Raw genomic sequence first — 23,084 nt, 5'->3', positions numbered from 1 at the left:
TCCTCATTCCTAATGGAATCCCTGGATTAATCAGAAGATCCTTTCAATTGGCTAGAATCCGTGCCTAAATTACTAAGACTTATAATGTCCTAATACAATTATAACACTTAGTTAAAACGAACTAATGAGTTGACTGTTCAACCCATTCAAGATGCTTAAAAACAATCATTTAATATTTATTTATATAATTTTTTTATGAGAAAGTATAGGGAGTCAATAGTCTAAGCGTACAATGTGTACAATGGAAGTTTAGGAAGTTTAGGAAGTATTAGAGATATGACCATTAGTGTTACATTGTCCTGTCAGGTTATATTTTTGGGATGAGTGGGTTCATGACATGGTATTAGAATTCTAGATTCGAAAGGTAAGGTTTCGATCCTTGGTGAACTCCAAAATCAACTTAAGTTTTTGGGATGAGTGATTTTATGACATGAGATGTTTATTATGCCTGGTATCCGGATGGTTATTCTGGATAGTATGAGTGATGTTCATTTTATTCATGGACCAAAGATTTAGCCCATTGTACACATTGTATGCTTAGGCCATTGGCTCCCTAACACTACCCTTTTTTTTATATATTTATAGGTTCTGTATTTATTTATTTGTTTAAAATATATAGAGAAATAAAAATTTATTTATATATGTATTGGTATAGTTTATTTTATTAAAATTTATCAATATTTTTTTTAAAGCATCTTTTTATTTTCATTTAATAAAAATCAACATTCATAAAAATAAGACATCTAATAGACACCAAATTATTTAGACTTATTTTTAGACACAATAAAGCAGTTTCTCAAAATTTAAAATTTCTCTAGTTAGAAATAGACATTAGCATATCTATAAATGTTCTTAATCAGGACCAATAGTTTCTGTTAAATTTATACAATTAATTCGTCATAATATAGTATATTAAAAGCAAGTGGAACATTTTTCCCTTAATTCATTCTTATTAGGTGGTGCTACTTTCTTGTTGGCTCTTTATTGGCTCTTAATAAAGGGAGTTAGGCAAATTGTTTAGGAGGATAAGGCTATAGTTTATATTCTCACATGAAAAACGCTAATTATTATTCTTATGTGGTAGCCAACGGTATGTTATGTGGCCCTTATTAACTTGGTTTCATATTCATGATCTTTTCCATTAGTTGACCAAGTTCATGCTGCCAAACATGAGTTGTCAAATTCAAAATAAACCTTGAATCAGACTTCACATTCCACTAGTCCAATTCAATTTCTCACATGCCAATTATGACTATAACCATTAAGTTTTATTAGATAACTAACATCCAATACCAAAGAAAAAAAATCTAACATCTGCTGAGTTTGATCAGAGGGATAATCAATCAAGGAAGTATGACATCTAATAACCAAAAAAATCAACAAAATTATAAAATTTTCAACAGGGAAAAGAATGAACAATTATATAATTCCCCATGAGGGGTTGACTTTGATACAATAGCAACCACAATCTTTAAATGGAAGGGTTGCTCTCAAAATGAATCAAAGGTGAGCTGTATGACTAGTGAGCTATAAAGAGTTAGTGAGAAGATTTACATTTGTTAACCACACACTCATCAAGAAATTGATTGACCTGAGAGGTGTACAATTTGGGGTGATTTCTAAAGTGATCAACATGGGGTGAGGACACAAAATTGCATGCCCTCACATCATGCCCTGATTTGCGCTGTGCCTCGACGAACGACTCCACGGAGTCTGCAGGTATAACTCTGTCTGCAGTGCTATAGATGTATAACTGAGGACAGCTTGGTTGCTTTGATGATAACACATTCAAAACATCAGAGAGCCTCCTGCATTACAATAAGATTACCATTATGGTTAGAAACTCAAAAGATAGATATTCATTTAGGAAAATAATGCTCTTGGTTGGTTACACTTTAGAAGATACAATAACTTTTACATAGGAAATTTTATCATGACATTTTCTTATCAGCTTTATCTTACAAGCAAGGAATGAATTAAAAGACCTTACCTATTCACTGTAGGGAGATTCAGAGTGATCTCAAAAAATTTCTTTAGTATTAATAGCAAAGCTGCTTCAGTTAGTGCAGGTTTGGGTCCTGAAGCTTCCTCGCGGCCAATTGATACCTTAATGCCGGATTCATTAGAGGTTACATATCCCTTTGTGGCCACACTTCTTTTCTTGAGAAATGCTGCAGAGAAACCTGAAGCCCATACCTGACAAAGTAACTGGATAATTAAAATCACATATAGAATAAAACCTTCAGCATATTGGTTGATTTCTAATCTTCCAATGCCAACTAAAGACAAGAAAATTAATAAATCAAAGAGATCAAACAAATGTGCAAGTGCTAATGTCAAGTCCTAAGATGTCAGAGAGATAAACAAAATGATTGATTGCCAGAGTTAAACCAACAATGCAAATATAACTCACAATAATAATATTGAAAAGCAAAGAATTCAGAAAACAAGCATGTTAGTTATACATATCCACAACAATTCGCTGAGTCTAACAAGTGCAATACCTCAGGATCAGGATATGCAACAGGTGCAGAATCTACAATGCAGCCCTTAATCCTATCCATTATAGACAGGCCCTGCTTTTGACATTGCTCCAGAATAACCCCATATCTGCAACAATGTATAATACCAAACCAATCAAGCAAGGAACAAATGCTTCTCACCAAAGAAGAATAATCCAGATTTTATGCTTGTATACTTAACAAATTTCACAACTTACGTTAACCATCCAGTGTTGCTGAAAGTATGAAAGACCATATTCTTTTCATTTTCCCCTTCTAACCAATCAGCCAAGTGGTCTACAAGCAAATGAACATTGTGTTCAGCTTTTCCTCCTGGCTTATAACTGAGGACCTCATCCATGGGAAACGTGAAGGTAATGACATGATACCCCTTCGAAGTATACCATTCTGCATACTTGTTCAGATGCCTCTGCTTTGCTCCCAACCATCCCAACAAGACCACAACAGTCTTTGACTTCACAGACGAACCGTCCAATACAGCACTTGGTTGGGGCAAATGCCATTCATACATGCCCTCAGAAGCTGAAGTGGACACACCACGAGAATGCACACAAGGCCTAGACAATCTAGAGAATTCAGCAGAGCGATACACATTCCAAAGAAGCGGCGATGAAGCTACAGAAGAATGGTACAAATTGGAAGCACAATTGTGGCCCAAACTTGGCACCCGGAGTTTGACATTAGGCAAAGGTGCTGGAATCCGTGTCACAAAAGAAAGGTCTGCAAGTTTTGAAACAGAGATATGAGAAACCCATGCTGTACTAAGTTGTTGTATTGAATTGCATGCCGTGGAATGTGCCAAATTGGAGGTAGAGCAATAATCACTTGTTGTTGTTGTTGTTGTTGTTGATGATGTTGTTCCACTGGATGGGAATTTATCAGAAAACTCGGCAGAGAAAGAAGCCACAGCAACCGCAGCAGCAGCAACAAGGGGTCGCTGAATGGCTCCTGAAAAGTTACTCATTGATCACACAAATTTAATGCCAAAAGAAACTCCTTCAAGCCAATACCATTAACACCTTGTCGCCCTTGTCAATAACTCAACCAAACCCCAAAATCCGAACACCTGCAAAATTCAGTTTTGATGGCAAAAAACAATGCTTTACGTGAAGCAAAGACAACCCAGAAGGAAAAAAAAAATTGGGATAGCGAAAAAGGGTAGGTGGGGTTGTATCAAATTTGAAACGTGAAAGGAACGCGGAGTAAAATAATGGAATAAAAGCGTTAAGGTATATTCGGTTGGTGGAAGAGATTATTCCAAAGAAGAAGAAGAACCTGAAATTTGGAATTTGTGGGGTTTGAAACTTTGAATATGCGTCTCCAAGGAACCGGGCTGTCAATGTTGATTCGACAGCCCGATTGGAAGAGAAGAATCTGAGTGTGAACAGAAACAAAACACCGCACCGACCCACAAAGATAAATTCTGATTTATGGAATGGGGTCACCCAATTGGAATCAAATTGAGTTTAAACCCCTTTCGTTATCTCTTCTCTCTTTGTAAAACCAACGCAACGCAACCTGAATGAAAAGAAAAAAAGTAATAAATAATAAAATAGTTGAAGGTTTCTCTTAAAAAAGGTAGTTATTTTTCCTATAATGTTGGGGCCCTGGTAAAAGAGAATGGACCAACCGGATTGAGCCACGTGGTGCCAAACTCCAACCGCCCAAAGTGACGAATATGGGAGTTGAATATGATAAGATTAATTAAGATGGGGGAAGGTATGGGAATGATAATTGATAATGATATGACTCATTCTGTCATTCAGCGACCCATACTTTAGTTTTGATTTTGAAAGACGCTTTTGCCCCTTCACATGTTTATATATTAGCCTTAGGATTAAACCTGAGACTGAAAAAAAAAGAGGGTAGGTTTTGACTTTGGTAAGAATTAAGGATTCTTTAAGGATTATGTGTGTGTAAATTTAATTATCAAGTGATCATAGTTTAAAATTAGTGGCTAAAAGATATGAATTAGATAAATGATAATTTCACTCTTATTTTCTTATAATTTTTTGGTGATATCAGTTGGATGATGTATCACAAAATTATTGATACCACGTATCAATATTTATAAAACAAAATAACCCATCTGACTTGTGGAGTTCTGGTTGTATCCTTTGAATAATAAATAATTATAGTCACACAGAATCCAAAATTTTCTTTAAAATCTAGTTTAATTTTATTAGATTAAATTTTTAAAGTTTTGAAAAGGTAAAAGCCTTTCTAACATGATTTAAACGACAAAAATAAAAGTTCACAGCACATCAACGTATAATGATTGCCTTTTTCCATCCACTTTTGTTAGTCAATGTCTGACTTTGTAAACAGAGAAAAGTCAAATTTCAAAATAAGCAATCTAATGTCAGCATAGTCATATATTGATTATCTATTGATTACGTGACATACGTCATCTTAGTCACTAAATCATGATTAATCACAAGATTATTACTATTATACATATTTAATAAATAAATTAAAAATAAAAGCAAAATAGAATTGGAGGTAATCAAAATCCATCAGACCTTACTCAAAATTGACATTCTAATTCTATATAATAGGAAACAAAAAATCAAGTTGGGTTGGCCTAGTGGTTAGCTCACTAGTCCGCTTAAGCAAGTGTTGGGAGTTCAAATGCAACAATCCATTGACCAGCAGCAGACCATAAAACTCCAATTTGCGACAGATTAGTCCTTGGCCTGATATTGTGGGTAACCAAAATATGAAATGAAAGAAAAGCCAGCTACAAAAATGTGATTCATCAAAGGTGGAATTAAGATGGTGAGGATCTAAACTACCTGAGAAATATGATTCTTTCTCTTTCTGTGGTGGAAATCCATTGGAATGCTCAAAACAAATCTATTGTTTCCAAGACCAATCTCCACTATTTCCACCAGATTTATGCTTGAGCCTTATATCTGTAATGACTATATCTTTTGAAGCAGCCTTGCACATATCATAAACTGTTAACCCAGCAACAGAAACTGCTGTCATAGCCTCCATCTCAACCCCAGTTCTTCCTGTTGTTGCAGCTTCCCCTTCTATCATCACACTGAATTCGTCGCGATTCAACTTCAAATCCACCTGCACATGTGTAAGGTTTATGTTATGGCACAAGGGAATCAGGCTGCTGGTTTGCTTTGCAGCAGTTATGCCGGCGATTTTCGCGATGGTAAGCACATCCCCTTTTGCCATTTGATTAGCTGAGACCAAGTTGAACACCTTCTTTCCAAGAAGTACCTTGCAACCGGCAATGGCGGTTCGCTTACTACTTTCTTTGGGAGACACATCCACCATTTGAGCTTCCCCTGAATGGCCAGTGTGAGTCAATTCAAAAGAATTTTCATCTATCTTTTGAGACATCATCATCTTTGATTCATTGTTGACATGAACATTGCTTGCAGAGCTAGCCAATCCCCCACCAGGAGGCTCACCAAATACAGATTCCATTTCCTGAAACAGTAATAATCAAATGAGTAAAGTAACAAATAAACCCTGAAAATTTATACTTTGGACAGATTAGTTTCTAAAAAAAATACCAATAAAACCTTCACACTCCCTTCAAATTAATCCATCTTAATTTGAACTACCTTGTACATGTTTGTTATCCGAAAAACTTTATTGGTCATTTTGTTGTTTAGAGACTAATCTGTCCGAAATGTAAATCCTCGGTCGTTTATTTGTCACTTTAATCAAATTCATATGTATAGGTGTACTAATAATATTCTAATTCTAACTCTACCAACATTTTTATGGAAGATAATGAACACAAAAATAGAAATCATAGATAACGAATTTCAGGTAAAGTATCTTTAACAATTTAGAAGTCAGTAAAAAAGAATAATTATAGATAATTGAAGAGCAAAACAAAGTTTACCTGTAAAATTAGGTTAAAGTTTAGTATTTAATAGAAGAAAAGGAAGAAGACCTTGTTGAGTTCATGAATGGCACTTGTGTAGTCGCAGTTGCTAATAGTAGAAGAAGAAGAAGAAGAAGAAGAGCACAGCATCCTTTTGGAGTGAGGACATGTTATTATTCGACGAAGTAACATTTGATTTTAGGGATCAGAGCTGCAACCAAAGCAAAATGAAGAATGTGTACTTGAAAGTTGGAATGGAACCTTGATAAGGAATTGAGGAATGAAAAACCTTGCTAGATTGGAAATCGGAACTACATCAATTTTGACAGCAGACAAGAAAGGAAGAAGAAAGAATTCAGTGACAGCAGAGAGCAGACAAGAGAAAATGGTTGCTTTCCTTTGCTGCAAAAGACTCCTCAGAACTTTTTTTTTCTTTTGGGCTTTTTTTGCATCTTTTGGGCTTTTTTGCAGTGGTTGACACTAATTGGCAATTAAAATACTCTCTAGAAAAGAGAGCTACTTAGTGTACTCCAAAAAAAGAAAAGGAGAATTGTTTCTGTGCATGTTGTGAGGGGATGAATAGAGCCCAAGATATAAAAAAAAAAACATCATGAGTTTACATGTAAGATAATTAAGTAAAAAGTTATAAATTTCTTTAATAGAAATATTAAAATATACAAAGAAAAATCTAAGAATAATATTTCAAATAAGCCTTTAAAAAATATTAAATTGTTTTAAAATAATAATAAATCAGTCTTTATTGGTCTCTTATAAAGACATCATTATTTGATAAAAAATTAACATTTATAAAAAAAATTAAAATTCTTAAATTAATTCTAACAAAATAAAACTCTGAAGATTGATTTAGTAATTAAATTTTGTTAAAAATTTAAGTGTATGATTAAAAATTACTTAAGATTATTTGTGATTATCCCTCAAAACCTAAAAATCTATTTAGAAGATCCAATTCACTTATTCAAGGAATATTAGCACTTGGTTTGGCAGAATTAAGTAGAGGGTAGAATATATACTCAAAAATAAAAACACATCCCACTTTCCCAACCATTTTCGGGTATGTTCATCACCCATAATGATTCAGTATACTGTTGATTTGAATGGATATAATTAATAATTATTATTATGAATTAAACTGAATCATGTCAAGTCCTGGAATCACCAAATTCAATAGGCAAGAACTGCGAATTTGGAGCACCAAAAATATCACTCAGACCTCCATCATAATCTGTTTCTACATGGACAAACTTCTTGTCAATAACTACCCTACACTGCACAACATTTTCTTGACCAAGTAAAAGTGAACACTTCTCATATAAACCTTCCTTTGGTGCTAGATTCAACAAGCAGGATTTAGGAGCAGACACCTTATGCTGCTCGACCGCGAACCTTTCTTGGTCGGTGGCCTTCAATATGAGACGATGCTGTCTACCTAAAAGCTCCGAGACATAGGCCATGTCTCCTACGGCAAGGGCTTCACGAACTCGGGTAGACGAAACCTGTCCCCTCTCTTTAGGATTACTACTAGAAGTTACATTTGCAGAATTCTTGTCCATAACAGATTTAATTATGTAAGCTTCCATGCCATACTCCTCACACAACTTTATTAACTCCAACGCATCTCCGGCTGCTTTATATCCAAATCGGTAGTTCTCTCCTGCAGAAAGTTCCGGTGCAGAACCTCTGTCAGTTTATGTGAGATAAAATATTGGTTCAACATAGTAGATTATGTTTCGCGAAAAGGTTCCAATAGCAAATAACAGTATTTGAGTAAGGTATTGTAGTATAACTTGTGCAAATGCCAGTAAATTATAGAGCTATTTGTTTACCAGCAACAACTCCGCGTACCCTAAGCTCTTTTGATAACTTCTCAACAAATTGTTGCGGACTGAGATGCCGAACGCTTGAAAATTCAACATGGAACTCTTCAGGGACCATGTTGCAACAATAAGAAACCCATGATGAAAGAACTCTCTTGCGATCACAAGTAGCAACTATGGGAGGCCTGTATTTGAAACAATTAACAAAATGTATGTTATTGTCGCTGACTTAATAACTAAACAAGAAATGCTGCTACGATTTCCAGTAGTTTGGAATCTGATATGCGAATTCAATATACAACATTGATTACACTATCCAAGGGCAACAGTTGAACTGCCAATGCTACTCGGGCATAATGGCTAACTGATTCCCATGGGCTGCAGCGGAAGGGTACAAAATATGAAGAACGCATAAACTCAACCTAATACTCACTTCAATTATATCTGACTATGATCCTATGCTAAATAACATTGTATGCTTGAATTGTTTCAATCTATAATGAAGAGTTCACCTATTAGCAAAATCTTGGCAGAAATCGATTTTTGGTTGAAGCAATTAACCAAAAGTGTAAGATTATCTGATGAATGCATGGCTGGCTCTATACAAACAAATACTAAACCATACCTAGGTTCCCATCCAAGTACTTTAGCCATTCCAACAAATGATAAAAGAAATGGAGGACCGGCCCTTGATGCTTGAATTGCGAGTTCTCGATGACCAATGTGCAGAGCATCAAACTTTCCCAATGCTACAATTCCACCTGGCAATGACTAATATCGAGTCAACAATACTACAGTAGTATAGAACATTTGTTCCACTTCTTAGGCTAAAGCTCTATTTTTTTACCATGTTCGTCATCACTATTAAGATGCAAATAGCCGAAAGAATTAAAAAGATACACCAAATCAATCAAATTTAAAGAAACAGGAGTCCAATGCTAATAATGGTTACATGGTTAATGACAGAGCCAGCTCAGACATATCATCAATCACTTTGTCTTCTGAAAAAGCAAGTTACTTCGCTCAAACCCAAAATGGAACAAATATCAGAGAAAACAAATTACCTGCAATATAACTGGGATGCAATTGGGAAAAAAAAAAAGAAAAGGGGGGGGGGGGGGGGGTTTGTTTAAAAGTAGCATAAGGTGAAATGAAAGAGACTAATAACCTGCCACTGAAGATACTCCATCAGAGATCATTTCTCGTTCGTCTTCTTGTTGGCTTCAGAGAAAGAAGGGGTATCATATAAATCGATTATTGACCAAAGCACAATTACAAATAATGCAATTAAAAACTTAAAATTTTGCTATAAATCAAACAGAACAAACAAGACAAATTAGATATCCAAATCCTCGAACTAGCTAGCTTTATATGAGCAGCATGTTAACATCAAACCAAAACCAAAACCAATTTTTCAGGACTATCCAACAATCCTACATACAACCATGAGCAATTTTTTTTTAACTTTTTTTTTTTGAAAAAGGAAAGAACCCATTTAGTGAAATAAAGAGTAGAACCTGAGAGAGTTGAAAAGGAGGGGAATTTCGCCACGAGGCTTGGGTGGGGTGGCAGAGCAGCAAGACCTCGATTGCACTCTGTTATGGTTGGCAACAATGGTGGTGAGACCTCCCCAACAAGGTTTCAGAGGACATGGAAAGGAAAGTTGAAAGCTTTGGGGTTGAAGTCCAGAGTAACCGAATCTGAAGGTAGTTGGAAGGTGGAAATGAAGGTCGCACTCTCGAAAATGATGGGAAATGCGACTGCCACGACAACCCAACATTGCACCATCAATTTTTCTTTCTGATGGCGGTTCTCCACCTTCTTGTTTTGGCTATAAATTAGTTAATCGGGTAGTTGGGTCATGTGACAAACCGGCCCGATTCTTCAAGACATTTTCGTTGAAATTATAGAAAAAAGAGAAGCATTTATATGGTAAACACATTGATTAAAGACTTAAAGAGGATATAATCTTGAATAGTTGTACCTACACATTGAATTAATAGGAAAAATCTTAATTTAACTCTTAAAATTTTTAATATATGATATTAAATAAATTAATTAATCTCAATTTTAAATACATATGATAATTGAACAAATATTAATGCATTTAAAAAATAAAAAAATGCAGTATTTGTTAAATTTTGAATCATAAATATTAAATTATGAATTATAAATTCTAAATTTTATTTATTGTTGTCCATGGTATAAGTCAATGATTAATTCGTTGTAAATCTGAACTTTATTTGAGGATTTATTGTTGATCAAGACAGAATTTAAATTTCCGACTCTTGTTTAAGCGGACGAGTGAGCTGACTACTTATATAATGTGTGTGAGTGTGTTGTATGGGTGTGTAATACATGAGTAATGCCTAGGATTAGGGGTTGTCTAATCCATTTGACCAAAAAAAAAAAAACTCATGTCATTTTAGCAAACTTCCAATACACAAAATTAAGGCTTCATTCTAACGCTTATAAAGACAAATTAGAACCAAACACACAAAGAAAGAAAGATCTGTATTTGCTAAGAGAAAGAAAAGAAAAAAAAAAAAAGAAGTGAGACATTTGGCATTATTATAAGGAATGAGAGAAAACAAAGATAGCAGAGGATCAAAATTCAAAAGTTGGTAGAGTAAAAACATGCAAGAACAGTAGAGATAGTGGAGCAGCTCCTTGGACAACAAAGGTAGCGGAGTAAAATGAAAAAGCATTACATGCCATGATGCCAAGGAAGACAGCAGCAGCAACGGGCAGAATGAGCAAGAAAAATAAAGAGGTAATGAAGCAATTTGAAGGGAGGGACTCACCCGACAAAGCTGGCCTCACATCAACATTTAAAGACAAGGAAAATAGAGTGACACTTGAGCATCATTTCATACTTTTGAGCTAAAACAATTTCTTTCAATTTTGTGCTTCATTTGAAATTTCGGTATTATGACTATCTAATGTTCATCTTTCTATAATTGAAAAAAAAGGCATATTAAGTGAGGAAAAAATTGAAAAAGCCATGAGAGAAAAAGAGACTAGAGATGCATTGAAAAAGCCAAAGAAAATTTTTGTGTATTTGTTATTTGATAAACTAGGATTAATTCCTCTTGTCAAGTTGAGATAACACTTGGTAGCTAATTGAACCGATGAATTCTCCTTCGTCAAATTGAAACAACACTTGGTGGTAACTATGCTTAGGTAAAAGTTTAGAATTTCATACTAGATAGATTATGTTGTAATTTATTGGTATTGGTGTATATAATCAATTTGATTATAGTAAAAATTCCACTATAATTGTGGTAGAAACTAGATGTAAGTTTCATGACACAAAAAAAACCGAACCAAAATACATGCTTGTCTCATTTTCTTCTTCCTTACTCTATTCTGTTCTAGTTTCAGAAACAAAAAGCAAAAAAATCTCCTGGATAACCTGCTTCCGCAAAAAAATGCTAAAAACTTATTTTCTGAAATCAACTTAATTCAACTCCCTTCTCACGTTCTAGCATTACCACCAATATTTAAGCTACAACAAAAGAAAATTCGATATAGATGCAATTGACATACCAAAAAGGAGAGGGAATGATATACACAAATCACAACTCACAAGCTTGTATGTATGCCGAAATTTTTGATAAATAAGAAAGGTGGCTAGCAAGTAGCAACAGCCAACCCAATTACACCTATTTTATCTTTCCTATTGTATTTTCCTCACTTTCAGATTATATTATATATATTTAGAAGAAAAATAAATCAACTCATCCTTGTGCTATTCCTTCTTCCCCACCATTTCTTCTTGGCTTTCTCAATTGACCCATCTTCAGTTCCAAGCTTATTCAAAATGACCTTTGTTTCCCTCAGTCTTGCTCCATAGTCCTTCTTCCAAGCTTCAAACATCTGCTTTAATCTCCTAAGTTCTTTGTCTGGGTTCAAACTGGCTTCAACTTGGCCAGATTTTACTTCAACCAAGAACTTTGCATCATCACCAAACACTTGACTCCTTTGCTCGAATTCTTCGGCCAACCGGCTTATAACACTTAAACCAGCACTCATTGATCTTGTTCCAGTGCTTTCTTGGCGCCTATGATTACCTCCCATATCCCAGCTATAATCCCTGTCATCACTTGCATTAACAGATGCATCTGAATTCCTTTCAGAATCATCCATAGCAAGACTCTTCTTTGCAATGGATAGGCTAGATTGTAGGGATCTCATTTGTTTCTGCCACACTTCCTCCATGGATTTCATCTTCAATTCATATTCAGACCATCTGTTATCATACTGTTGAAGACGTTGTTGTAGGATGTCATTTTCCTCTTCTTTCTCTCTGAGGGCAGCTTCAGCTTTAAGTACCCGGCGTTGTAATTCAGCTAGGAAAGATGACTTCACCAGAACCTCATCTGACTCATTAGTCTGTTTTGGAATTCATCATTGTAAGTATCATAATTCACAAAGTAAGATTTCACAATAAAATTCCATGATAGCATCATTTTGCAATATAGTTCCTAAAATTAGAAGAGAAAATACCTTTGTGCCTCCAGATTTCAGTAAACTTAGATCCCCTGAGCATCTTCTGACTAACCAACCACGGATAACTATAAAATATAGCAAAATTAAAACTCGTACACATAATTTTTTAATAAGCAAACTCGTACAAAATGTCTGCTAACTATGTAACTCATGTACATTGCTGCTTTGCAAACTTAAATATTTGATTTCATGAGTTTTGAAAATATTTGGTGGTGGTGAGATTTTACAAGCACCACTTTCAACATCCTAGCAACATACGTGTACTTACATGATTGTATGACAACTGCAGCATCAATGGTAGTCTTCAATCTGTTTCTCGCCAATATTGTTTTTGTCTTCTTTTGTATAACCACAGCAGCTCTATGTCTGTGCACTGAAGCTGCATATTCCTTTCTGCTTTTCTCTCCCCTAATAACTGCATGAACAGTAAGAATGTCTCCATCTGTTATAAGCCTCAAGGAATATGAAATGCTGAAAATATTAGGAGGGGAAAAAGGAAATACATGATTGAAGAGTAGTGATTGATCTCCAAAGATTTTTGCGGTACAAACGAGCTTGGTAACCCCTGAAGCAACTTTGCACACGCAAAATTCCATGGAGCGTACGATTTCTAGTATCTTCAAGCACCCCAACCTGCAATAGTGGTCAAAGAAGCATAGTATTAGTAACCAGTTCAAAGATGAAGATTAAATGAAGTTTAAAAACTCATGTAGAGTGTAGACATCTCTTTACCTGTCCTGTTCTGAAAAATAGTTTTGTGTAACCAACTTGATACATTTCTGGCAAAATGTTAAACTGATGAAGAATTGCAACAGAAACACTAAGTGGATCTTGAGATGCAACATTTTCAAGGAGAAGAAAACCATATCTGATACACCATTCCCAAGTCAACAAGATACGGGTTAGAATCATGCAAAAATCATCCTATGGGTAAGGGGGTGTGGGGTGAGATTTGGGAAGGGGGCAGATGTTAATTAAAAGATGTCTTTCTCTATATACCTTCTGGCAAACTTTTGGTGGGACATTCTAGTGGGAAAGCCTGATCTAGATATTCGAACTACTTCCAGGACCCCACAACATCTCAGCTGCTGCAGTACGAGGCCTTGCTCGTATAATCCAGGTGATTGGAGGTTATTAGGTTTAATGCAGCGGATAAAATGTGGTGTAGTGCTCTCTAATCGTTGCATCAGTTGGAATAGTTGTCCCTGGATGCCAACAGAAAGAGTTTGTAAGTTTGATTGAAGCAAGATAAATATCTTAACCTAAAAAAAGAAACTGAAAATTTAAGGTGCTAATGCATAGTTTAAATTTCATCATGCCATCATAAGTTTTGTTTTGGAGAACATCATTAATGTTCTGTACCTTGAATTTTGTGGCAACACTTAGCTTTTGGGAATCTGCTCCACCTGACTTGTGTAAGGGACCAACTGCAGGCTTCTCAGTCTGAGTAAGCATTTGGGTCGCAAATTTCTGAGGAAGATGACATGTACTTGAGGAGAGAAGTTGGATGGAATCCAAGTGCAACAAGTCTCTGTTCTTCTCCAGGAATCCAGTTGTATCATAAATTACCTGAGGGAAAAACAGGTGACATTATCAAACAGTCAGGTAGGATGTGAAACTTTAACCAACAAGCAAACCTCTCGGCTTATAAGAAAAAGTATAGTATGTCAGAGTTTAAAATTTATTAAATATGAAAGATTCAATAAAAATTTATGGTTAATAACTACTAGCATAAATGTATAATCCATCAAATAGCATCATAATACAAAAACACAGTAGAATATCAAATTGCATGCAGTTGCAAATTCCATTCAAAATCTCATCAACATATTCAGATTAAGGAAATACACAAGCACTTTATACAACATAGAACTAATGTAAAATTAAATGAATATGAACAGATTAATACCTCCCCTGCATAATGACATACGGTAAAGGCCTTGTCTCGTTCTCCTTTGAAGCAAGAATTAGAATTCAAATGTTGCTTAAGCTTGTTGGCAAATGTTAAATCTGTGCCATTTGGGAATGTGGACTCTTCGTCCAACAGGGATAGTAAGCCCAATGGTTTCTATACACAAACAAGGAGTTTTCTAATCAGACATGGCAGATTTCCACAACAAAGAATAGAAATATATTAGCAACACCAAATTTCATCCAGAACACACACACACAGAGACAGGCAGACTATTGCTGTCAAAACAATACAGATTACTTTCTTAATCGTTATTATTAAGGAAGCCCTGCTTTGTCCAATAGATTTGCTCACTTTTATTAGGATTTAGCATAATTCAATCTTATCCTGCATAATATGAATATCAAACACTACAGAATATTACAGAGAAAAAATGGGCAAGGAAGATATATACCTTTTCAAAAAGATTAAGGCAATCTTGGTTATCTTCAAATTCAACTTTAGCCCAATCAATCCCATCTTGTATATATTCCTGAAACAAGGTTGCAAACAATTTTTATTTCAACTACGAGAGGTGAGCAACAGTTTTTTTTTTTCCTTTTTTATTTTCCTTGTTCTTATATATATATATATATACAAGGTTTAATAAAATACTTTTAAGTGATTCAATATTATAACTTAAAAAATAGTAGGAAATAAGTCCCCACTGCTTCGAAAGTAATACCAATAAGACAATCAAAGATGATTCAATATAGGACTATTGGACTAAAATAAGGGAAAAGACCCAAAGCAAAATCCAGTAGAGAAGACCAAAAATCTAAAGTAACAAAATCAAGGAGAAATCAAGATGACCTAGGACCCCAGAATGGTTTTGTTTTTTAATTTAGAATTGATATGAAAACATCATTATCCATTGTGGTTTTGTTTAGCAGTCATTTCTATGTGACGCGTACCTCTTGTTCTAACTTAAACAAATGACGATTGAAGTGTTGCTGTAATCTCTCATTAGCATAATTTATGCAGAACTGCTCAAAACTGTTCCTCTGCATATAAAATACACAACATGAACGGAGAACATTTCAAACAGGATAATTACCAAATAGAGAGAGAGAAGAGGAGAGGAAAGGAAGGTATAATCATACATTGAATGATTCAAAGCCATAGATATCTAGAATACTTATTGATCTGCCTGTGCGTCTTTTACCAACAGCAAGAGATTTGTTTATTTGTTCAACTATCCAATCAAACAAACAGGAATATATTGACTTTGCCAAAGCATCTCTCGCATCAATAGCCTACACCATAAAACATGTTACATTTAAGACAAGCTTAATACAATGTTGCCAATTTATGCAGGAATATTAATGCTGATTGACAAAAATTGGCATATACTCATTCAGAAATACAAACACATTCATAATCAGAAGATTTTGCCTCACATGAAATTGATATTTTCAATAGTTACAAATAAAGGTTAATGTCAACACAGTACTTATACTACCTGAGAAAGTTTCAACTTTTGGACAATATTATCGTTGCCAACTTTCATTTTGCGAGTTGTTAATGTAAACTTGAGATCTTCAATGTCACAGCCAATCAACTTGGCAACGCTGAACAGCCCTTCAAAAAGGAGGAAACAAAATTAATCTTCAAGTAAGATATTGATTAATGTATAACACAGGAAAGCAAACGAAATATTGATATGGTCGAAACCCATGCCCGTATGCATCTTACAATTATACAAAATGAAAATTATTCGAGTTGAATTTCTGTCATATTCTTCCAAGTTTCCATCATAAGTGCACCAATAAAGATTTAAGAGAAAACCTCTTTAACCCCCCCCCCCCCCCCCAAAAAAAAAAAAGAAAAAAAATACAAAAGTAAAAAGGAAAGTTTTTTAAATCCAGGGACATTCACAGTGAGGAAATGCAGTAATGTAACTTGTAGATTTAGGTTAATTTTCTCATGCTAATTTCAATGCTTTCGCAGAAGAGAGGATCTTCCAAAAGTGTTCACATATTATAAAAGATAGCCAAACAGATATGCTTTTATAATCTGAAACCTATCGCGCAGAAAACATTTTATCTAGTAAATTCAATCTGTAGACATCTGGAAATTTCTTACCCTCATCTTCAACAGCTTGAACATGATTTTCATTATCAATCACTGTAAACGATACATTTCCTAACCATAATACCGCAGCAAGCATTGCAAATACACTCTCCTGGTCTTCTTTGCTAATATGGACAACATCCAGTGCTTCCTGGAAATCAGTAACAGCATGAGTAAGTACTCTGCATGTCAAGCAATAGTTTCAAATGCAATCCATCAGTGAAAGCAGAAGGAAAAAAAACTATATGGAAGCATATACTCCATAAACAATGGAAATGCATACCATGACTATGCGAAATTCTTCTGCATCATTAACACCAACAATTGAGTAACAATTGCTCTGCCTAAGATATTTGTAGTCTTCAGCACTTCTTAGATTTAGCTTCTCTGAGTCATAACATCAAATATCAGAAAATAAATAATAACACAGCACTTATTTGGTTAACTAGAAGACACAAACAAGTACAAAAAGCTTAAACTACCATAAATTAAACACTACATAAAATATCCCCATCAATAAAACACTAAAGAAGAACTACATGCTCATTGGGCTTACATAATGGATTTCCGTAGGAAAAAAAGGGAAGAAGACAATTGCATGCATCAAACATCAAAACAACTTTATTCATCAAAGAAAATCAGGAAAAACAGGTATCACTTGAGAATCAATTCTAGATCAGCCTAGAGTCCTAGACATAGGTGAAAATGGATCTCAAAATACTGTCCAAACATGGATAATTACTGTGAGAATAAATGGTGACCAAGAAACTCAGAATAAAGAAATCATATAGTTTTCATGGTTATCCTCAAATAAAAAGGCCTACATAACAGAGAATGAATAACTATACATAATATGCAGCAAATATGTTAGCTAAGAAAGATAGAAAAGCCAATTAGTCAATTACCCCTTAGAGATGGTGGCGCCCCAGCACATAGCTGATAAAATATATGATAGGACCTTTCACCTTCATTGCATTGGACAACTCTAGACTGTTCAAATATCAAATAAATTTAAGGTGTCTTGATGTAGTATGAACAGAAATTGAGACAGAAAACTAGCTCAGAAAAATGCATCATTACCTTTTCCAGAAGAACTGTTTATGGTATGATCATGCCAAGAGCACCACAGATTAACAGTCAGCACATAGATGCAAACATTTTCAACTCTTTGTTAAAAACTTATAATGGAAGTAAAGAAATGTAGCTTCAGTCACAATTAAGTAGTCGACTTACATGTTTGGATATTAGCACCACATATTTTTCCAGTTTCACTGAAGTGAATCTCAATGAGCTTCCCCTGTGACAAAGTCAACCGAATTAAGAAATAATTTAGCATCAAATGAGATCAAAAGTCTCAAGAACGACATACTGAAAGAACTGCTATGATTAATGAGGAATCTTACAAAACGACTTGAGTTGTCATTTCTCAATGTTTTTCCATTACCAAAGGCTTCTAGTATTGGATTAGTCTTCAATATCTCATACTCTATTCCACTTCCACCACCAAGGGCAGCTAAGTACTGCATTGCTATCTTTGCTGTCTCAGTCTTCCCTGCTCCACTCTCGCCACTGAATATGTAGATGATAAGAATTATTATTGGTCCTAATTCAAATGTGTTAAGGGGCACAATATTTAAGAAATCCAAGTTCATGCAGAATGTTGAAGTATCTTCCTTCAGCCAATGTATCAAGACTTCAGCAATGAGAAGCTTATCCCTAACTAATACTTTTCTAGAGCAGTATAAGCATGGAGTCACTGTGCGACCCTTTTAATCTTGTTTAAGACTTAAAACAATATTCAAGCATTACTTGCACAAGTAACAAGAAGATTAAACTTAGATTGAACCAATAATGATAACTTGCTCATAAAATTAGAATTCATAAAAGAAGACTGACCTTATAATTATAGATTGATTTACTTCATCTGGAGAAGAGAAGAAAGAGCCAGAGTAAGGATTTGCTCAAATAAAAGGTGTAAGTGGTCATAAATTTGAAAACTTCATGCATACATGTAAAAGATAAGAAAGAAAAGGTTACCCCGTATCATTTCTCTGATGGCTGTGTCAGTAATGGCATACACATGAGGACCTTCAATTCTTTTACGCTTGTAGGCTTCAATATAATCATTACCATACAGAGGAACTTTCTTGAAGGGATTTATGGCAACCAAAACAGGCCCTGCTTTTGTCTGAATTGTACAAGATATGTCCATAAAGCTGTTATGACTTATGATAAGGAAGCAAATTGATGAGGGGAAAAAATCAGCAATATAAAGACTTACATAGATCATATTCTGGTTGTATCTATATTGTAAGTTGTATAAAACCGAAGGTTCGTTTAAATAACTAAGTTGCATGAGGTCATCCACTCCATCAAGAATATCAGGGTTTGCTGATACTAAGCTTTCATCGTGTACCTTTAAAACCTATGATTAAAAAGGTTAAATATTGAAGTTAGTTAATCAGACCAAAAAAGAGCATTTCCCAGTTGCTCACTGAGTCCAGCTAGATGGAACAAACATCACTGTGTACTGTCGTAATTCTAGATCATATCTTACTTTCCCATCAGGCAGTGAAACAACAGACTCAGTTCCAGAAGATGTTATTATCTTCACCAGCTCCCAATTCCCATTTGAAAGTTGAAGCCAACACTGAACCTTCTGAAATAACGAACTTCAGAAGTAAGGGAAAGAAATAGAAAATTCTAAACTATCCATGTCTTACTAATAATGAGAACAGAAAAACTCAATCTCTTGAACTCAATAATTACATCAGTTATCCAACTAAATAATTGCATCACAGTTATCATAAACTGATTTCAAAGCCTAGAAGCAGAGTGAAATTAAAATTTGAATCCAGAAGTACCTTCTTTGAAGCATAAGGAGTTGTATCACACCACCTGCTTTCTCTAGAGGATGTAGAATTTGAGGAGAGGGGCAAAGGAACAGATTCTGAGTCTTCATCCCCATTTGATGGCCTGTCTTCTTCTAACAACCTAACCTGTCCACTATAAGGCGAATCCTCATCGAAAACATCCATGTTGCTAGCACAGTCGTGAACTTCCTTAGAAACCTCCACTACTAGTGCACCATTTGCAGGACTACTTGATCGAACTGGATCACCGCTTCTCAATCTAACATCTCCATTCTTGCTTGAAAAACCACCATTCAGATTATTGGCAACTTTGAAGTCGGGAGGCAATGACTTGATAGATTGGAAGGCAGGTGGGACACTGGATGTTCTAGACATCTTCCCTTTAAAGAGTTCATTCACAACCAATAAAGGTTACCATAAGCAATTGCAATTGGCAAAAAGAGAGATATTATTTCAAAAAGAAAGGAGTTAACTTTTTAAACAAATGGACCTCTCAAACTTTAGGAGAAGGCCCCATAGAATGACTTAATCAGATAAGCATATAATGGAGGGGACCATAGCTTAAGATACAGACTCTACTGTCTAGTGCTCCAGGCTTAAAGTGTTCAATGACACGTAGAACCTCATTCCAAGCTGTAAAATTCAACAAAACACGATTCATGAACCTCACACAACAGGCACAACCCCACTTAGCCTAACCTAAGAGTAAGGACCCTTATTCCCTTAAGCATACACCATCTTTTGCGGTAATGGAACCTAAACATTCTCGATCTGTTCCGTCAAATTCATTCACCTTTGAAAAAATACCTTCACTATTCACGCTTTTTTCCCCTCTTATGAAATTAAAAAGAAAAAAAAAAGGAGAATGCTGCAACATTCACAGAAACAGATCTTTAGTTCTACTTCAACATCCATCTCTAAGAAAGTAAACTCCACAAGCATTGAAAATTTCAAACAGAGAACTAGAACACACAGAGGTATCAGCAAAGTTGAAATTCCTCGAGTAGAATTCAAAAACCGAAAAAAATCAAGATAACGCTACAAACATTAATCATCCGTTCCTGCTCATTATCGTGTAATCAAGCTGAAGAAGCTCAAAACGAAGAATCAAAAGCACATAATCAACGAATTATTTTGAGTTTTAGTTTTCCAAAGCAGATCCACTTACCTCAGAGAAGAGTAAGATGAAGCTACGATCGAAGTCCGAAAACAAGTGAAGAATCGCTCCGTAATGTTATCGAAGAAGGATTAAGCTAAGATCTTGCAGAACGTCGCCGAGGTTGAACAAGTCTTGTGGTTGAGCATTGAACGAGTCAGAACTCGGTAACTCAGTAAAGAAGAAGACGAAGAAGAATCTGAACTAAATGCGTTCAGAGGATGAAGAAGGGAATGTTTGGATGCTAAGGAAAATAGAAGGAAGCATCCAAATCCAAAATCAAAAGAGTTTATGTCTTTGTGAAGTGTGATTTGTGGTATGAAAGAAGCAGCTTTTTTTCTCTTTTTGCTTTTTTTCAATCCTCCATGCTTAAAGTAATAATAACTCAACGAGGGAGATTAGTTCTAATTTTAAGTTTTTAACAATATTTTATAATTTAAATCCAATATAATATAAAAACATTATTTTATTATTCGTAAATATTTCTATATCTGCTGATAAATCTAAAACATTTAAAAAATATTATGTAGCACTCTAAAATTAATTGAATATTTATTTCAGCAAATTAATTGTGACGAGACATTGTTAATGTTACTAGAACTAAGAAGTAGATTTTGATTTTAGCATGTTTTATTCTCTGACCATATTCTGTGTATTTATTTTGTGTCTAATTTTGGACCATAAGCTGGCCTGAGGTCCTGACCATTTCAATTGTTGTCCGGTTACATAAATTTTTGAAATTTTAAATTTTAAATTTTTTTGCGTTCCGCGTTTTTCTTTGCCAACCGAATTTGAAAAGAAAATTCTGCCACACCGTTTTGTTGGAGCCAAGTGTTTGCTCTGTTGACGAAACTACCCCTCACCATGTTGCGACTTCTGGCAACTATTGCTGGTGATTTTGGGAATTTAAACATGGTTGTCACTTGACGGTGTTCCATTCACCATTCAGTGCCTACGTAATCAATTGGATGTTGGAAAATTAACAAATAATATCATTTTCTTAATTTAATTAATCAATATCAATAAATGGCGTCGTAGAGTTTCTTCTATGTCAAAATTGAACCAATAATTCGTTAGTTGTTGAGTCTCACATCATTAACATTTTTCCATAAGGTAGGGATACCCACTATGTTGCTTGCTGCCAAAACAACATACATGATACAACTGCGCTTTTGCTATCAAATATCAAATATATCCAAAATATATATATCAATTAAGTAATTAGATTACTACTAATAGCTTGTACGATAAATCATGTAAAAATTTCTTCTTTCTCTTTTATTTTATACCATTTAGGAAAATGTGTATTTAAAAAATTTGCATATACAGATTAATTTTGATTTTCAACAACCTAATTCATATTTCGTAATAATGCGAGAGAAATTTAATTTAGTATCTATTTTTTATTTCCGTTTGTATATCATTTTAGAATATAAATATAAAATTAATAAGATAAAGATATGAAAAAACAATTGTCTTTCTATTTCATCATGTTATAACCCAAAAGATAAAGTTATGGTCTGACAGTCCAATAATGAAAAAATAACTATCCACTATTATAAATTAAAGGACTTTAAGAAGTAATGGATAAGTTATCATCTTACTTCTATAAATATTTTATTTAATTTAAATATTTCTTTAATTTTTAATCAACTTAAAATTGTCTAAAATTCTTTTAAACTTAAGTATTTAGCCAATTGCTATCGTTCTTAAAGACATTTTTTAGTCCTTTAATGAACAAGTCGAAACATTCACCTTCACCTAAAAAAGTCAGAACCTCACATTTATACCCACACCATATTGATTTTAGATAATTCCTTAAAATATTATTTTATTTTATGGTATACTAAATATAAGACAGAAATTGTAAATATTATTATTAATCTTATCTTTTATCGTTCTAAAACAATATTCTAATGGAGTTTAATTCTCAAAATAAGTCAAACAATGCAAAAATTGTACATTGAACGTTACGTTACTGTGCGAGTGTAGTGTAGTTGAAATAGCTACGTATCTGTGTACATAACTCAAATGAATTTTTAATGCAAATTTGTTAGTAATAGTAATAAGTCAAACATGAAGGACTTATTCTTCGCAAGACAATTATGACTCTCTAGTACAACGAAAAATCTACATTAACTACTAAATTAATCAAAAGTATACACTTGAAGGGTGATAATACAATAACAAAAGCAGAAACGTAGCATATAATGTAGCTTTCAAAATAGCTTTTTAAAGATTAACAAAAGAATCAAGACCTTGCAACTTTTTTTTCAGTGTCAGAGAAGAATGAAAGAGAGTGAAGC

At 34.3% G+C, this 23,084-nt stretch overlaps 4 protein-coding genes across 8 annotated transcripts; all 4 read right to left on the bottom strand.

The window, feature by feature from the left end:
* Nucleotides 1-1,376: 1,376 nt before the first annotated feature.
* Nucleotides 1,377-4,034, bottom strand: LOC130947370 (uncharacterized). 2 transcript variants are annotated; one of them, XM_057876056.1, is made up of 5 exons: nucleotides 3,798-4,034; nucleotides 2,720-3,588; nucleotides 2,505-2,610; nucleotides 1,991-2,196; nucleotides 1,377-1,808 (listed from the first exon to the last, which is right to left on the bottom strand). In XM_057876056.1, the coding sequence occupies exons 2-5, from the start codon at nucleotides 3,484-3,486 to the stop codon at nucleotides 1,538-1,540; spliced, it is 1,350 nt and encodes a 449-aa protein (XP_057732039.1). In that variant the 5' UTR covers nucleotides 3,487-3,588; nucleotides 3,798-4,034; the 3' UTR covers nucleotides 1,377-1,537. The 2 variants fall into 2 exon arrangements, with proteins under 2 accessions (XP_057732039.1, XP_057732038.1); XM_057876055.1 differs by lacking the exon at nucleotides 3,798-4,034 and having other exon boundaries at nucleotides 2,720-3,766.
* Nucleotides 4,035-5,015: 981 nt separating this feature from the next.
* LOC130948700 (cyclic pyranopterin monophosphate synthase, mitochondrial) lies at nucleotides 5,016-6,880 on the bottom strand. 2 transcript variants are annotated; one of them, XR_009073170.1, is made up of 3 exons: nucleotides 6,448-6,880; nucleotides 5,318-5,972; nucleotides 5,016-5,218 (listed from the first exon to the last, which is right to left on the bottom strand). XR_009073170.1 is itself a non-coding variant. In XM_057877544.1 (2 exons), the coding sequence occupies exons 1-2, from the start codon at nucleotides 6,568-6,570 to the stop codon at nucleotides 5,379-5,381; spliced, it is 717 nt and encodes a 238-aa protein (XP_057733527.1). In that variant the 5' UTR covers nucleotides 6,571-6,875; the 3' UTR covers nucleotides 5,296-5,378. The 2 variants fall into 2 exon arrangements, 1 of the variants encoding a protein (XP_057733527.1); XM_057877544.1 differs by lacking the exon at nucleotides 5,016-5,218 and having other exon boundaries at nucleotides 5,296-5,972; nucleotides 6,448-6,875.
* A 604-nt stretch (nucleotides 6,881-7,484) lies between these two features.
* On the bottom strand, nucleotides 7,485-10,101 carry LOC130948699 (FAD synthetase 2, chloroplastic-like). 2 transcript variants are annotated; one of them, XM_057877542.1, is made up of 5 exons: nucleotides 9,731-10,101; nucleotides 9,382-9,434; nucleotides 8,839-8,974; nucleotides 8,223-8,398; nucleotides 7,485-8,050 (listed from the first exon to the last, which is right to left on the bottom strand). In XM_057877542.1, exons 1-5 carry the CDS (start codon nucleotides 9,991-9,993, stop codon nucleotides 7,539-7,541), a joined length of 1,140 nt encoding a protein of 379 aa, XP_057733525.1. In that variant the 5' UTR covers nucleotides 9,994-10,101; the 3' UTR covers nucleotides 7,485-7,538. The 2 variants fall into 2 exon arrangements, with proteins under 2 accessions (XP_057733525.1, XP_057733526.1); XM_057877543.1 differs by having other exon boundaries at nucleotides 8,839-8,984; nucleotides 9,731-9,970.
* A 1,621-nt stretch (nucleotides 10,102-11,722) lies between these two features.
* On the bottom strand, nucleotides 11,723-21,159 carry LOC130947580 (myosin-1). Of its 2 annotated transcripts, none has more exons than XM_057876282.1 (24): nucleotides 20,791-21,159; nucleotides 19,614-19,997; nucleotides 19,307-19,408; nucleotides 19,031-19,174; nucleotides 18,787-18,937; nucleotides 18,646-18,673; nucleotides 18,153-18,318; nucleotides 17,983-18,046; nucleotides 17,830-17,843; nucleotides 17,655-17,739; nucleotides 17,033-17,136; nucleotides 16,762-16,900; nucleotides 16,139-16,257; nucleotides 15,780-15,932; nucleotides 15,591-15,680; nucleotides 15,092-15,169; nucleotides 14,635-14,793; nucleotides 14,088-14,294; nucleotides 13,725-13,930; nucleotides 13,458-13,593; nucleotides 13,229-13,358; nucleotides 12,994-13,140; nucleotides 12,723-12,790; nucleotides 11,723-12,608 (listed from the first exon to the last, which is right to left on the bottom strand). In XM_057876282.1, exons 2-24 carry the CDS (start codon nucleotides 19,995-19,997, stop codon nucleotides 11,949-11,951), a joined length of 3,534 nt encoding a protein of 1,177 aa, XP_057732265.1. In that variant the 5' UTR covers nucleotides 20,791-21,159; the 3' UTR covers nucleotides 11,723-11,948. The 2 variants fall into 2 exon arrangements, with proteins under 2 accessions (XP_057732265.1, XP_057732264.1); XM_057876281.1 differs by having other exon boundaries at nucleotides 19,614-20,002; nucleotides 20,791-21,158.
* Nucleotides 21,160-23,084: the final 1,925 nt, after the last annotated feature.

The sequence above is a fragment of the Arachis stenosperma genome, chromosome 9, assembly GCF_014773155.1.
Source record: "Arachis stenosperma cultivar V10309 chromosome 9, arast.V10309.gnm1.PFL2, whole genome shotgun sequence".
In the NCBI taxonomy this organism is placed as follows: domain Eukaryota; kingdom Viridiplantae; phylum Streptophyta; class Magnoliopsida; order Fabales; family Fabaceae; genus Arachis; species Arachis stenosperma.
This window is presented reverse-complemented; position numbering and strand designations above follow the sequence as displayed.